The sequence below is a fragment of the Pararge aegeria genome, chromosome 6, assembly GCF_905163445.1.
Source record: "Pararge aegeria chromosome 6, ilParAegt1.1, whole genome shotgun sequence".
Lineage (NCBI taxonomy): Eukaryota > Metazoa > Arthropoda > Insecta > Lepidoptera > Nymphalidae > Pararge > Pararge aegeria.
This window is the reverse complement of record NC_053185.1, coordinates 6,483,072-6,497,816: the sequence shown is the minus strand read 5'-3', so window position 1 is coordinate 6,497,816 and position 14,745 is coordinate 6,483,072. Positions and strand designations below refer to the sequence as shown.

The following is a 14,745-nucleotide window of genomic DNA, read 5'->3' as shown; positions in this document are numbered from 1 at the left end:
TTAGTATATATTAACAATTAATTCATTGTAAGAACATACCTAATTATAATTATATTAAGAGTAACAATCATTTATATTTTTTGAGATTAATGCGAGCCTTGACAGCCGCCGGTCTGATTGATATATCTATATCATTATTATTATGAGTTTCTACCCTTTGTGCATTGTCATGCAAGGTTTCTACGACAGTAGTAGCAGAAGCACAAATCTCATCCGGCGCATTTTGTTCATCACTTTCCGCGCTACTCCACTTTTCTTCCTCTTGGAACATTGCGGTGCCCTCCGCTGAAGGAATACGAAGTAAGTGACGTCTATTTCGTCTATATCGCCTCCCTGACATGTCTGTAACGAAGTACGAGCGCGGCTGAGGCGCTGCACTTTGTACTTTAGCGTGCTTGCGTCTGCCTTCATCTACCATAACTACATTCTCTCCCGGCTTTAGCTCAGGCAACGCTCGCGAGTGTTGATCATAATATGATTTTCTCTTAGCCTGCTTACGTAACATGCAATCGTAATCTAACTGGTTATCGCGGTGTGGTCTGAGCATCTGCTCGTATGCTGGAAGTCTGGTACTCAACCTACGCCCCATAAGCAATTCCGCCGGAGATGCTAACCCTTCGCGTGGGCATGCTCTAAAGTTTAATAAGCCTAAATAAAAATCTGATCCCGAATTAGTCGCTTTAATTAAGTAATTTTTTATTGTCTGAACGCTTTTTTCGCTTCGACCGTTAGCTTGAGGATAATTGGGTGAAGTAAAGATATGTTCAAAACCCCATTTCTTCCGAAATTCCATGAATTCCTTAGAGCGGTAGGCCGGGCCTCCGTCAGTCAATAATTGAGCTGGAATTCCATGCCTTGCAAATTGATCCTTCATAGCTTGTATCACCGCCTTACTCCCAATACTATTCAATGTATTAACTTCAATAAAGTTTGAAAAATAATCAACGAGAAGCAAAAAGTTCCTGTTTCGGTATTGAAAAATATCCGAGCCTACCTTCGACCACGGAAGGTCAGGTATCTTATGCGGGATCATTGGCTCCCGAGTGGGCCGCGGCGCGTGCTCCGCGCACGTCACACACTGGCGAACCGCGCGCTCCACGTCACGCGACATGCCCGGCCAGAACATCACATCCCGAGCACGTCGCTTGCACCTATCGATGCCCATATGACCTTCGTGAACCCGGTTTATCATTTCGGATCGAAGACTTTGAGGTATATAAACTAAATTGTCTTTCAAAATAATATTATCTATGTATTCAAAACATTCTCTATATGGCCATAATTTTCGCACGCATTCATCGACATCATATTTATTTGCTGGCCAGCCATTTTTAATATACTTTATAATAGTTCGACATTCTTTATCAGATTCGACTCCTTTTCTAACTAGGTTAATTTTATCACCACTGAACCTTACGTTGTCAATCACAAAGCAAGATTGTTCCTCAACTTCGACTGAGACATTACTTGTCATCAGCTCAGGCAACGGCGCACGCGACAGAGTGTCCGCTACGAACATATATTTTCCTGGTTTATATACTACCTTGAACCTGTAACCTTGAATTCTTAGCATCATACGTTGTAAACGTGCAGGTACGGCATCTAACGGCTTATTGAAAAGGGCCTCGAGAGGCTTATGATCCGTTTCTACTGTGATGTCACCCCGGCCGAATAGATATTGATGAAATCGCTCTAAGGCAAATACAATAGCTAGCAATTCCTTTTCTATTTGCGCATACCTAATTTGCGTATCAGTGAGCGTGGACGACGCAAACTCCACGGGCCGTCCCGCCTGCAGCAACACCGCCCCCAGCGCGTGCGAGCTAGCGTCCACGGACAGCAGCACGGGCTCGTCCGCCGCGTACAGCGCGAGCACGGGCGCCGCGCACAGCCGGCCTTTCAACTGGCGCACCGCGTTATCATGCTGTTCGTCCCAACACCAAACTACGTCTTTTTTTAAGAGACTACGCAAGGGTGATGCTATTTCCGAGTAATTTGTAATAAATTTTGATAAATAGTTTACCATACCTAAGAAACGCTCTAAAGCGGGCCTATCTTGAGGGGTCGGCATAAGTTCGATAGCCTTAAGTTTATTTTTGTCAATTGCCATACCACCAGCACTAAACGTGTGTCCCAAATAACTTACTTCCTGTACCCTAAACTCACACTTTTCCTTATTAAATTTGATACCTACCTGCCGTGCCCTTTCCAATAAACATTTCAATCTTTCATCGTGCTGTGCCATAGTAGAACCCCATACGATAATATCATCCACGAATGAGTCTACACCCTCCAGATCTTCCAGCAGTTGCCGTACCCTAGCATGAAACACCTCAGAGGCGCAGTTAATTCCGTAAGGTAAACGTAAAAACTGATACCGTCCAAAAGGTGTTCCAAACGTGCATAAATCCGCGCTTTCATTGTCAATCTGAATCATCCAGTACCCCGAACGAGCATCCAGCTTGCTGAAGTAGCGCGCGCCCTGCAACCTGGCCGCTATTGCAGTGAGGGTCGGCAGCGGGTAGTGCGCACGACGCACAGCCCGGTTCAGCGGCCGCGGATCGAGACAGACACGAATGCTTACTACACTTACATGGTGATTCAAACTCGGCACTTGATCAGAACTGCTTTATTGTTTTTAATTATAGGCATACCCACATAAAAATTAATAATACAACATACATAACCACAACATCTCTTCCATAAAATTTTAAAAGCATATAGGTATAGATTCAATACTGGTAGACTGATTATGTATACATGTACAAATATACATAAGCCAATCACCTCATGCACTTAGTATATATTAACAATTAATTCATTGTAAGAACATACCTAATTATAATTATATTAAGAGTAACAATCATTTATATTTTTTGAGATTAATGCGAGCCTTGACAGCCGCCGGTCTGATTGATATATCTATATCATTATTATTATGAGTTTCTACCCTTTGTGCATTGTCATGCAAGGTTTCTACGACAGTAGTAGCAGAAGCACAAATCTCATCCGGCGCATTTTGTTCATCACTTTCCGCGCTACTCCACTTTTCTTCCTCTTGGAACATTGCGGTGCCCTCCGCTGAAGGAATACGAAGTAAGTGACGTCTATTTCGTCTATATCGCCTCCCTGACATGTCTGTAACGAAGTACGAGCGCGGCTGAGGCGCTGCACTTTGTACTTTAGCGTGCTTGCGTCTGCCTTCATCTACCATAACTACATTCTCTCCCGGCTTTAGCTCAGGCAACGCTCGCGAGTGTTGATCATAATATGATTTACTCTTAGCCTGCTTACGTAACATGCAATCGTAATCTAACTGGTTATCGCGGTGTGGTCTGAGCATCTGCTCGTATGCTGGAAGTCTGGTACTCAACCTACGCCCCATAAGCAATTCCGCCGGAGATGCTAACCCTTCGCGTGGGCATGCTCTAAAGTTTAATAAGCCTAAATAAAAATCTGATCCCGAATTAGTCGCTTTAATTAAGTAATTTTTTATTGTCTGAACGCTTTTTTCGCTTCGACCGTTAGCTTGAGGATAATTGGGTGAAGTAAAGATATGTTCAAAACCCCATTTCTTCCGAAATTCCATGAATTCCTTAGAGCGGTAGGCCGGGCCTCCGTCAGTCAATAATTGAGCTGGAATTCCATGCCTTGCAAATTGATCCTTCATAGCTTGTATCACCGCCTTACTCCCAATACTATTCAATGTACTAACTTCAATAAAGTTTGAAAAATAATCAACGAGAAGCAAAAAGTTCCTGTTTCGGTATTGAAAAATATCCGAGCCTACCTTCGACCACGGAAGGTCAGGTATCTTATGCGGGATCATTGGCTCCCGAGTGGGCCGCGGCGCGTGCTCCGCGCACGTCACACACTGGCGAACCGCGCGCTCCACGTCACGCGACATGCCCGGCCAGAACATCACATCCCGAGCACGTCGCTTGCACCTATCGATGCCCATATGACCTTCGTGAACCCGGTTTATCATTTCGGATCGAAGACTTTGAGGTATATAAACTAAATTGTCTTTCAAAATAATATTATCTATGTATTCAAAACATTCTCTATATGGCCATAATTTTCGCACGCATTCATCGACATCATATTTATTTGCTGGCCAGCCATTTTTAATATACTTTATAATAGTTCGACATTCTTTATCAGATTCGACTCCTTTTCTAACTAGGTTAATTTTATCACCACTGAACCTTACGTTGTCAATCACAAAGCAAGATTGTTCCTCAACTTCGACTGAGACATTACTTGTCATCAGCTCAGGCAACGGCGCACGCGACAGAGTGTCCGCTACGAACATATATTTTCCTGGTTTATATACTACCTTGAACCTGTAACCTTGAATTCTTAGCATCATACGTTGTAAACGTGCAGGTACGGCATCTAACGGCTTATTGAAAAGGGCCTCGAGAGGCTTATGATCCGTTTCTACTGTGATGTCACCCCGGCCGAATAGATATTGATGAAATCGCTCTAAGGCAAATACAATAGCTAGCAATTCCTTTTCTATTTGCGCATACCTAATTTGCGTATCAGTGAGCGTGGACGACGCAAACTCCACGGGCCGTCCCGCCTGCAGCAACACCGCCCCCAGCGCGTGCGAGCTAGCGTCCACGGACAGCAGCACGGGCTCGTCCGCCGCGTACAGCGCGAGCACGGGCGCCGCGCACAGCCGGCCTTTCAACTGGCGCACCGCGTTATCATGCTGTTCGTCCCAACACCAAACTACGTCTTTTTTTAAGAGACTACGCAAGGGTGATGCTATTTCCGAGTAATTTGTAATAAATTTTGATAAATAGTTTACCATACCTAAGAAACGCTCTAAAGCGGGCCTATCTTGAGGGGTCGGCATAAGTTCGATAGCCTTAAGTTTATTTTTGTCAATTGCCATACCACCAGCACTAAACGTGTGTCCCAAATAACTTACTTCCTGTACCCTAAACTCACACTTTTCCTTATTAAATTTGATACCTACCTGCCGTGCCCTTTCCAATAAACATTTCAATCTTTCATCGTGCTGTGCCATAGTAGAACCCCATACGATAATATCATCCACGAATGAGTCTACACCCTCCAGATCTTCCAGCAGTTGCCGTACCCTAGCATGAAACACCTCAGAGGCGCAGTTAATTCCGTAAGGTAAACGTAAAAACTGATACCGTCCAAAAGGTGTTCCAAACGTGCATAAATCCGCGCTTTCATTGTCAATCTGAATCATCCAGTACCCCGAACGAGCATCCAGCTTGCTGAAGTAGCGCGCGCCCTGCAACCTGGCCGCTATTGCAGTGAGGGTCGGCAGCGGGTAGTGCGCACGACGCACAGCCCGGTTCAGCGGCCGCGGATCGAGACAGACACGAATACTACCATTTTTCTTTGCTACTACTACTATCGCATTAACCCACTCCGTAGGATGAGATACTTTCCTTAAGACACCTATGTCTTCCATACGCTTTAATTCCACTTGTAGTTTGTCGCGCACACCGATAGGTATTTTTCTTACAGGACAGACCGACGGATGTACTCCTGGATCAATAATAATTTTATACTCGCCCGGTAACTTACCTAGTCCGCTAAACAAATCTGAATATTTATCTATATTTATGGTAAAAACGCGTCTGATAATACCTAATTCCTCACAAGCATATTTCCCTAACACGCTCTGACAATAATTTTTACAAATGCAAAAATTTAAGTTATATCTATTGTTTTTATAAATCCAAGAAATATAGCAAGAACCCAGTATAGGTATTTGATTACCACAAAATGATTGAGCCTTAACATTAATTTGACATAAAGCTGAAACATGCAAACCTAACTGTTTATATCTTTCTATAGACATAACATTAAGGTCCGATCCCGTATCGAGTTTGAATTTTTCAGTTTTTAGACTATTATATAATTGCATTGTCTCATACCATTTATTGCCGTCCTTACAGTCCGTATTACTATCAATCGTCGAGACCCTGTATAATTCCTCATCCGTATCACTATTTTCCACTATTTGATACACACTTTTCCGCGTATTCAATGTACATTTTTTCTTAAAGTGACCTTGAGAATTGCACAAAAAACATACGGCACTCCTAGCAGGACACCTGTAACCACCATCACACTGAAACCCGGCACACTTGGCGCACGAGCGCCCCACCACATCAGACGAAAACCCGCGAGGCTGCATCCGCGCAGCGCTGCGGGCGGCCCCGCGCGGCGCCCATCCGCGCCCGCGCGGTGCCCGCGGCGCCCAGCCGCCTGCTCGCCCACCGCCGCGCGCGCCGTAAATGACGTCCACCGCCGTCGATGATGTGCACGCCTCACCAGCATCACTTTTCAACTTGACGCCTTCGATGTGTTGTTTTTCTTCTTTTGAAAATTCGTTAGCCCGGCATATTTTTAAGGCACTTAGCAATGATAGCTCTTCTGTCCTTAGTAGCCGATCTCGTACCTTGCCATCCAATACACCGCAAACTATTCGATCGCGAATAAGACCTTCCTCCAAGTGCTCGAATTCACAATGCTCAGATAAGATTTTCAACGCCGTCACGTATTCGTCAATAGACTCGCCGGCTTCTTGATTCCGGGTAAAAAACTTAAAGCGAACCATGGTAGTATTTTGTTTCGTCCCAAAGTGCTCGTTGAACTTGTTCACCAAGGTATCAATATTTTCGCGACTTTCATCTTTTGTGTATTTAAACGTCGTATAAATGTCGTACCCTTCCGATCCTATTAAATTTACTAACAGACTAGCTTGAACATCTGTAGTTTCTTTGTGAACGCCGGCCGCTTTTAAAAACACGAAAAATTGCTGGCGCCATTTTCGCCACGCGGTCGCGCGGCATGCCGGTCCTCCTTCTAAGCATAATTCCGATGGCGGTCGAGCGTGTTCCATTATCACTTATGCGCAAAGCCTCCAATAACGCACTTTTACCGATTTTAACACCAATTACACCTATTAATTTAGTAATTATTAATTTACTAGTTCACCGCTGTCACCATGTTGTGATTCAAACTCGGCACTTGATCAGAACTGCTTTATTGTTTTTAATTATAGGCATACCCACATAAAAATTAATAATACAACATACATAACCACAACAACTACTAAGATTATTACAGCTTTAATTTAATTGTAATATTATTATTATGGCTTATGGTAACTGAAATATGAAATATAAATATAAATAAATAAATATACTACGACAATACACACATCGCCATCTAGCCCTAAAGTAAACTTGTGTTATGCGTACTAAGATGATTGAAGAATATTTTTATGAATAGGTAATATAAATAAAATACTTATAATATACACATAAACACCCAGACACTGAAAAAAAAATATTTTTATCACACAAACATTTTCCCGTTGTGGGAATCGAACCCACGGCCTTGGACTCAGAAAGCAGGGTCGCTGCCCACTGCGCCAGTCGGCCGTCAAATATTGTTTACATTCCATAAAAACTCCAGCAATTTTAGTGCCGGATCTTGTTGTTAATGTTTGAGGACGTTTTTTTAATAATATATAAAATTCAAATAATCTTTCAAAAATTCAACTAGCTTCAAAGATTTTTCTGATGCAGATCGGTTTTTTATCATTATTGCAACCGAGTAAAGAGGCACAAAGAGGGAGGAGGAAGAAAAAAATTAATCATATCGTCCAACTTCTGATTTGGAGATATATAAAGTGCAACAATCAAAATATTCATCCTATTTTCCATTTGGCATTGAGCCATACATAAGTCAGGAGAAAGAACAGAAAAATCTATCGATGAAGTTAAAATGTTAACAACATCATTAGTATTATGATACGTCTTACGTCTTCAGCCGTTTAAATTTTGCAATGCATTTGAAGTTCGAATAAACTCGAATCAACCGTGGTTGGGACAAGAAAAAGACGGCGCGTAACGAAAAAATGTGACGCGTAACTGAAAAATGTTACACTAAATTTTTTCCAACCCCAATAAAGAAGTTTCACTTCAAAAATAATATAGTGAGGAAACTTATTACTGAGTCTACGAAATTATACTAAGTCTAGTCTAAAAACAATCGTACAAGCCTTGTACTTTAGAGCTTGTATACTCATTGGTTCACGGTTCTATTTAGATTATTAAACATTTAGTGTTTATATTTTTAAACAGGGAATCAAAGAGAATAAAGTCACTTGACTTCAATTTCGTAGACTATTCTACTTCATTGTTCTTAGAATTCTACACTCTTTCAAGCTTTTTAAACTTGTTTAAATCTTCGATACCAAAGGGATGCAGTATTAAATTCCTATTACCGCAAATTTAAATCAGAGCGTTACATAAAAAAATAAACAATAGTTTTAATTTTGTACTTTATACTACACTTATACTTATATTTACAAAACAGTTAGGTTTATGTACTCGTAATAATTAGGAATTCCCCGAAACTTCATCTGTTTAATACGTTTTCCAACTAAAAAAAGTTTTCGTATTATTTGCTGTTTCAATATTAGGATAGAAAAAGATTAACTAATTCTGTGAAAATTTTAACTCTCTCTCACTAACAGCAAATGCCTTAAATCCTTCGGGTGCGGAACCCTAAAAAAGAATTGAGCTATCAAAAGATGTTTTCGCGTTCAAATAAATAAACAAGCCTTTTCAATTCTATTATTAGTTTAAATAAGTCTATTTATTACTTTAACAATGTCCATAGAAATTGTATTACATCGATACCTAAAAAGGTACCCTTAAGCTGAATATATCATAATATGCTTAGAAATCAAAGTCTTCGCTGCCGGATGAGCATGCACGGTCAGGAGTTCCATGGGACTCTTCCACAGTATTTGGAACTGTAGTATCAGGCACGTAAGTTGTAGAAGTATCTATATCTGAAAATATCAATGAATATTTATAATTTTTAAATCATAAAATTATTCACAAGTTAGGTATAAATCATTTTTTTCATCTGCTTTAGTAAACTTGTTTAATAATAATGATCTGCATCAGTAATGTGATTTGACAGTTAGACCAGTCAAATCATTGATTTATTATCACTGAGTCAAATGATGAAAACACCTTTTAAAGAAGAAGAAGAAAACACATTTTCCCGGGTGCCAGGAAATAAGCAATGGAATATTAAATAAATAAACGAAAAAGTGAGGCTCTCGAATGCTGATTTTGGCTGGGAATATCATGACAAATAGAACACAGCATTATTAAAGATTAATTTGCCTTACAAGGCAGCAGGCCGAATGCCATTTTCGTAAAAATGCTGCAAATAGCATATACAGAAATAATTTTTAGAGCAAGTTTGGCCAGTCGATAAATATAAGAAGAATGGGAGCAAATGTTAAATTTTACGGAACCGAGCCTTGTTTGCCCTCTGTACACAATAACAAAAAGAGTGATACAGAGTCGAACGGAAAGAGATTTGAACACAACATGAATAATTCGTCGCATAACAGATAATCGATATTATTTATGAAGTCATTCGACAGGAAGATCTTTTGTGATTGCCATCCTGTTTTAAATACTTTTTATGGTATACGATAAAAGTATACCCGTTCATTCAACCTTTTATACATCCATGTACATTTAACATACATAGGGAGTATGGAGGGTAGAATAAAGGAGAGTCATCTTATATGGGAGAAAAGTTGAAAAAGTGTCCAGTTGTATGCGCTAAATAACAGTTCAAAAATCCTCCACAATGGCGCTGGTGGATGCACAGGGTATGGTATGAATGTAGCAATCGTAGATGAATTGAAGTATGCCGAGTTAAAAAATTTAATGTCATTATCGACTAAAGTAGTTAATTATTGAGAATTTCAACAACTTACGTTGTACAAAATATTGTGGTAAATATAACCTTACTTCCTTGTTTATTTTTCAAGCCTACTCTAACAATATTTATATTTGGCGCTTCTTTTAAGAGTTACCTTGATGCAAATGTGGCGCCATCCTAATTTAATACATTTTGACGACACTTTTTCATATACACAGATGATCCTCCTTACCTCTACCCTCCATAATAGGGAGGTAGGATAGTTTAAATAACAGGTAGAAGTTGGAAATTCAAAAAAATTGCTCAATTTTTTACCGTTCGTTAAAACCAAATCTGCTTTAGCCAAATCGGAATTTGTATCCACTTCAACAATTAACGATTGATTAATTGCGCGTATATTAGTTTCAAGGTTGACGTCTTTCTCCAACTTCTTCTTCTTAGTTCCAAGTGTAATAACGTTTCTCTTTTTGGGAGTTTCCGTTATGGGCTGACTTTCGGCTTCATTCTCAGAGTCGGATATTTCAATTGCAACAGAAAACTTTCTTTTGAACTGTTTTTGGTATTTTTGGATTTCACTCCTGTTTATCTTCTTTGGAGTTGCAATAGTCCCTTTATATCTCGATATGAAACTATACTTAGTTAATCGCTCTAATTGCGTTAATTTTTCGGCTTCGTTTGCTTGTTTTATTGCGACCTCCAATCGTTTTCTGTAATTTTTATTCGTCAACGAACCCTTGACTATGTTTTTTGCTTCTTTGTACGGTTTTAGCTGAGAGGGGGCCAGCCACGCTCTAGTCACTTCAAGAGAATCAAAGAATACTACATTGTAATGAGTCTGAAATATAGAATAAACGATATTATAGCAAACTATCGATTACAATTTTAATAGTAGTCTAATAAGACTGGGTGTGTACCGTGCGTTTGACAAAAAACCATCCCCTGTGTCATAACATTTACAGTATTGTTTATGATCGCGATTCAATGCGCCAGGCTGGCTATTTTATCTTGGACAGATTGAAATATTTTGACATAATTTCTCCACCTTGGTAGTAAGGCTGAGCTGAGTATTTAACATGCTTGACCTTACCTTGATTGAAGGCTTAAATATTTTGTCTACACGCTACAACTAGCTCTTATTAGAAAACGTTTGTATAACACAATGGAGTAGGTATACGGTCCAAGCGAAAATAAATAAAGCTATCCTGGACTCCACCCAGTTAAGTACCGATTCCTGACAGTCAGTGGCGGGCATAGGGTATGCTGATGATATAAAATGAAGAAAATCTCCCGTAGGAGTTGTAAATACTTTTGGAGGCTTTTTATAACTCTTAAAAGCCTCTTCTTAAGTTTTTTATAACTCGTACTGGATATTTTCTTCATTTTATATCATATTAGCTGTTGCCCGCGACTTCGTCCGCTTTTGTTTTTCGAAAGACATGTGCATCATAAATGTGGCAGCACTTTATGTATTTAGGATAGCTAAGCCTGGTGTAAAATCGTCAAACACTTTCGTCCCTTCTCCCGAGAGAACTGATCTTAATTTCGAGATAAAAAGCATCCTATATTACTTCTAATACCTTCAGGAATATGTGTACAAAGTTTCGTGATGATCGGTTTAGTAGTTTTTGCGTGAAAGCGTAACAAACAAACTTACATTCACATTTATAATATTAGTAGGGATGCATACCCTCTATACACGCCACTGCTGACAGTCCCAAAAAAGGCGGAATGGCGTTGGGTATTAACCCACCGCCATTCCGCCTTTTTTGGAATACATGAGATCTCCTTTGCTGAGGACAAAGTATGTTTATCCCAGGGGCTGAGCGAGATTATGCGTTCCTATAATCATTTGGAAATTCTACTTACAGGGATATCCGAAAATCCATCCAGCCAATAGTACTGTTCGGTGTCTGGACAATCGTCCACCATGGCAGGCCACCAGGGCCAGCCGTCTATACGCGCTAGCACCAAAGATCCCGCGCTATACTCGCTATGTATAAGATCTTCCTCGTCATGAATACGGATGGGTATCTCAGGGGCCGAACATGACGAAAAGGCTAAATCTGTGGAAATATCTGCTTATGGGATTGGAGCAGTGGGCAGCGACCCTGCTTTCTGAGTGCGAGGCCGTGGGTTGGGTTCCCACAACTGGAAAATGTTTGTGTGATAATTTCAAATAAATGATTATGATTATGAATGTTTTCAGAGTCTGGGTGTTTATCTGTATATTATAAGTATTTATGTATATTATTCATAAAAAATATTCATCAGTCATCTTAGTACCCATAACACAAGCTACGCTTACTTTGGGGCTAGATGGCGATGTATGTATTGTCGTAGTATATTTATTTATTTTATTTTAAGGGTTTCTACTACCACAACAACAAAAATGTTTGTGTGAAGTGTTACAGTCTGGGTATTTATATGTATTATAAGTATTTAATGTAACACCTGCAGAATGAGTAGAATAATAAGTGGCCAAAGATATTGACAGAATGTATATCTATTAATTTTATTTATTTAATGTGTTTTGATTTTTCCAAGCGAATTATTATACCCTGGATACCTAGCTACAGTTACAATTTGCTTAGATATAATGGTGCGATACTTTTTAGTAACTCTTAACATCTAGACGCTTAAAACCGAGACGGTTAGGTTTGCAATAAGTAATACTTTTAAAGTACCACTATTTTAATCGATAAGCTGAAAAAAGCAGGCTTATGGCCGAAAATAATCAATCCAATCTAACATCTTCAGATGACAGATAGAATTTAGTAGTGCTATCCTTTTTCAACTCATTCCCATATATATGGATAGCACGACTAAATAGATTCTGAATCTGAAGATTTTGGATTATATTGGTTATTGAGGATTATATTATTAAACATCAGGGGTCAGATAATAGGGGAAATTTTCTTGCAGTCTTGGTGAATATATGCTTAGAAATCTTTTTTTATTCTACAGGAAAAACAGGTAGAACTTCGTTAGAAAGTCAGTGTTGTGATTTTCTGAAGAAGTTACGGTTAAAATGCCACCAAAATATTGGGAGCTCTCATCTGTTATAACGAGATAATGCGAAGGGAATGTAGAAAAGAAAATGATAAAAAAGTCGTTATGCAACTCCTTTAGGTTGTTATTGCCCGTTTCCACATACGCCGAAAAAAGGCAAAAGCTTCATAAGTAACGCCTAATTTAAGGTGATTCCTAGGCACCATCAACTAACACCAATAGTTATCACCTAAGCAGGCGTTACATTGCGGAAATTGAATATTTTCATGATATATTATGAAAATTAAGCTTAATTTGCTATACTCCGCGAAAAAAGCAGCAGAAACTGTATCGGTATATGTGGACTTTACGATGAATAATTGTATAGTCAACATCTCCTGAGGATGCTTCTGTTTCGGAGCAAAACGTGCGTAGAGAGTACATTTCCGAAGATCTGTTTGGTGTGGAGTATGAGGATTGAAGAAATTATAAATTACACCATACAGAATCTCCATTAAGCAAATTAAGCTTAAATCGAGTGCCTAATGATTTATTATGAATAAAACATTAGGCACTCGATTTAGGTTTAGTGAAAACGGGCATATACACTTTTACTTTTGCTCACCGGAATTCATCCGACAATACCACTTTTTAGGGAGATCATGTCTATCTAGGACATCCGGTAGATATCGCCAACGATTGCAATCGTCACATTGCGCCCAAAGACCTTGCGTGCGTCGTTTCTGAAGCCATAGCAGTCGCTGGCAGTGGGTCATACAATCACCTGGCTGGCTTAGAACATCCTTGTAAGAGCTAAAATTTATCGTAGTTCCTTTAGAAAATGTATTGTTGAAATACAAAGTATCAAGATTTGAGCAAATTTAAATTGAAAATATATTATAATGTTATCGAAAATGTAAACATAAATTTTCAAAGAATACCAAATTACCCAATAATTTCGCTTCGGTACCATCAACTAATATTACAATTTGAAGTAATATTTTTATCTATTAACAAACATTAATTTACCTGGAACTTTGGGAATCCGGTTTTTCGTCTTCTGCAAAGTTAATATGAACCGTTTTCCTTTCTCGATTTGGAACAGGAGGCATTTTTAGAAGCTATAAGACAACCATCGGAATGACATGTTAATAAAAAATATTTTTCGAACAACCGACATAAAATTGGAAGTAAAAAATTTCTTCCTTTTCATATTTTTGAAGGTACCCTACATGTTAGTTAATAAAGTGTATTAAAAGTGTATTAAGTCATAAAATAAAATCTCAATATATTACCAATGGTTGATGAGCTTCTTCTTCTGGCTCACGAGCAATTTCGATGGATAAATTGGCTTTATCCATTGTAATTACGGTTAAATCAAACGATATCACCTAGGCCTTGCCTGTACGTGTTTGCACTTCGCGCTTATATTTCCCGCCAACGTAATATCCGTTTGGGTATTTTATCGTACAAACATCGAGTATTTTTCATTTCATTTAGTAATTTCAGAACTTTTAGAATTATTTAAAGTGTATATAATTTGTTAGATATTATTTATTGACACAATTTATAGATTACATTAAAATATAGATTAATTCTATATTGTTTTTAGCTACAGTACTTTCTTTTTTATATTTTATACAATTTCAGTTCATTAAATTGAATAAAAAATAAACATTAAAAATCTGTTTGTATTTTTTTACCACATCTGTAGGTATGTTGGTTGTATGCATGGACTGTATGTCATAATGATATATTCTTATTATTATTGTTTAGCTTTTCATTTTTATTATGCTTAATATATTTAAATATTAACTGTTGTTCTTATATTTTCAGGCTCTTTTAATGTATTTTTAATTTTATTGAAACGTTGTTATTTAGAATAAATGTAGGATTAAATTGTAATTTGAAAAATAACCTAGATTTTAGATACCTACAGAGTATCTACCAAAGTCAAAAAAATACTTTTAGTTCAAAAAACATTATCATAACATT

The 14,745-nt window shown here is 38.6% G+C and overlaps 1 protein-coding gene across 1 annotated transcript; it reads right to left on the bottom strand.

Annotated features, from left to right (window-relative positions):
* Positions 1–8,333: 8,333 nt before the first annotated feature.
* On the bottom strand, positions 8,334–14,203 carry LOC120624746 (zinc finger CW-type PWWP domain protein 1-like). Its single transcript, XM_039891448.1, has 6 exons — positions 14,046–14,203; positions 13,780–13,871; positions 13,376–13,563; positions 11,629–11,825; positions 10,078–10,597; positions 8,334–8,866 (listed from the first exon to the last, which is right to left on the bottom strand). Exons 1-6 carry the CDS (start codon positions 14,109–14,111, stop codon positions 8,751–8,753), a joined length of 1,179 nt encoding a protein of 392 aa, XP_039747382.1. The 5' UTR covers positions 14,112–14,203; the 3' UTR covers positions 8,334–8,750.
* Positions 14,204–14,745: the final 542 nt, after the last annotated feature.

Excerpts from the sequence above, each read along its gene's own strand:
- LOC120624746 (XM_039891448.1), bottom strand. The coding sequence starts at position 14,111 with ATGGATAAAGCCAATTTATCCATCGAAATTGCTCGTGAGCCAGAAGAA. Across the intron at positions 13,872-14,045 it reads AAGAAGCTCATCAACCATTG|CTTCTAAAAATGCCTCCTGT; the intron begins GTAATATATTGA and ends GTTGTCTTATAG. Across the intron at positions 10,598-11,628 it reads ATGGATTTTCGGATATCCCT|ACTCATTACAATGTAGTATT; the intron begins GTAAGTAGAATT and ends TCTATATTTCAG.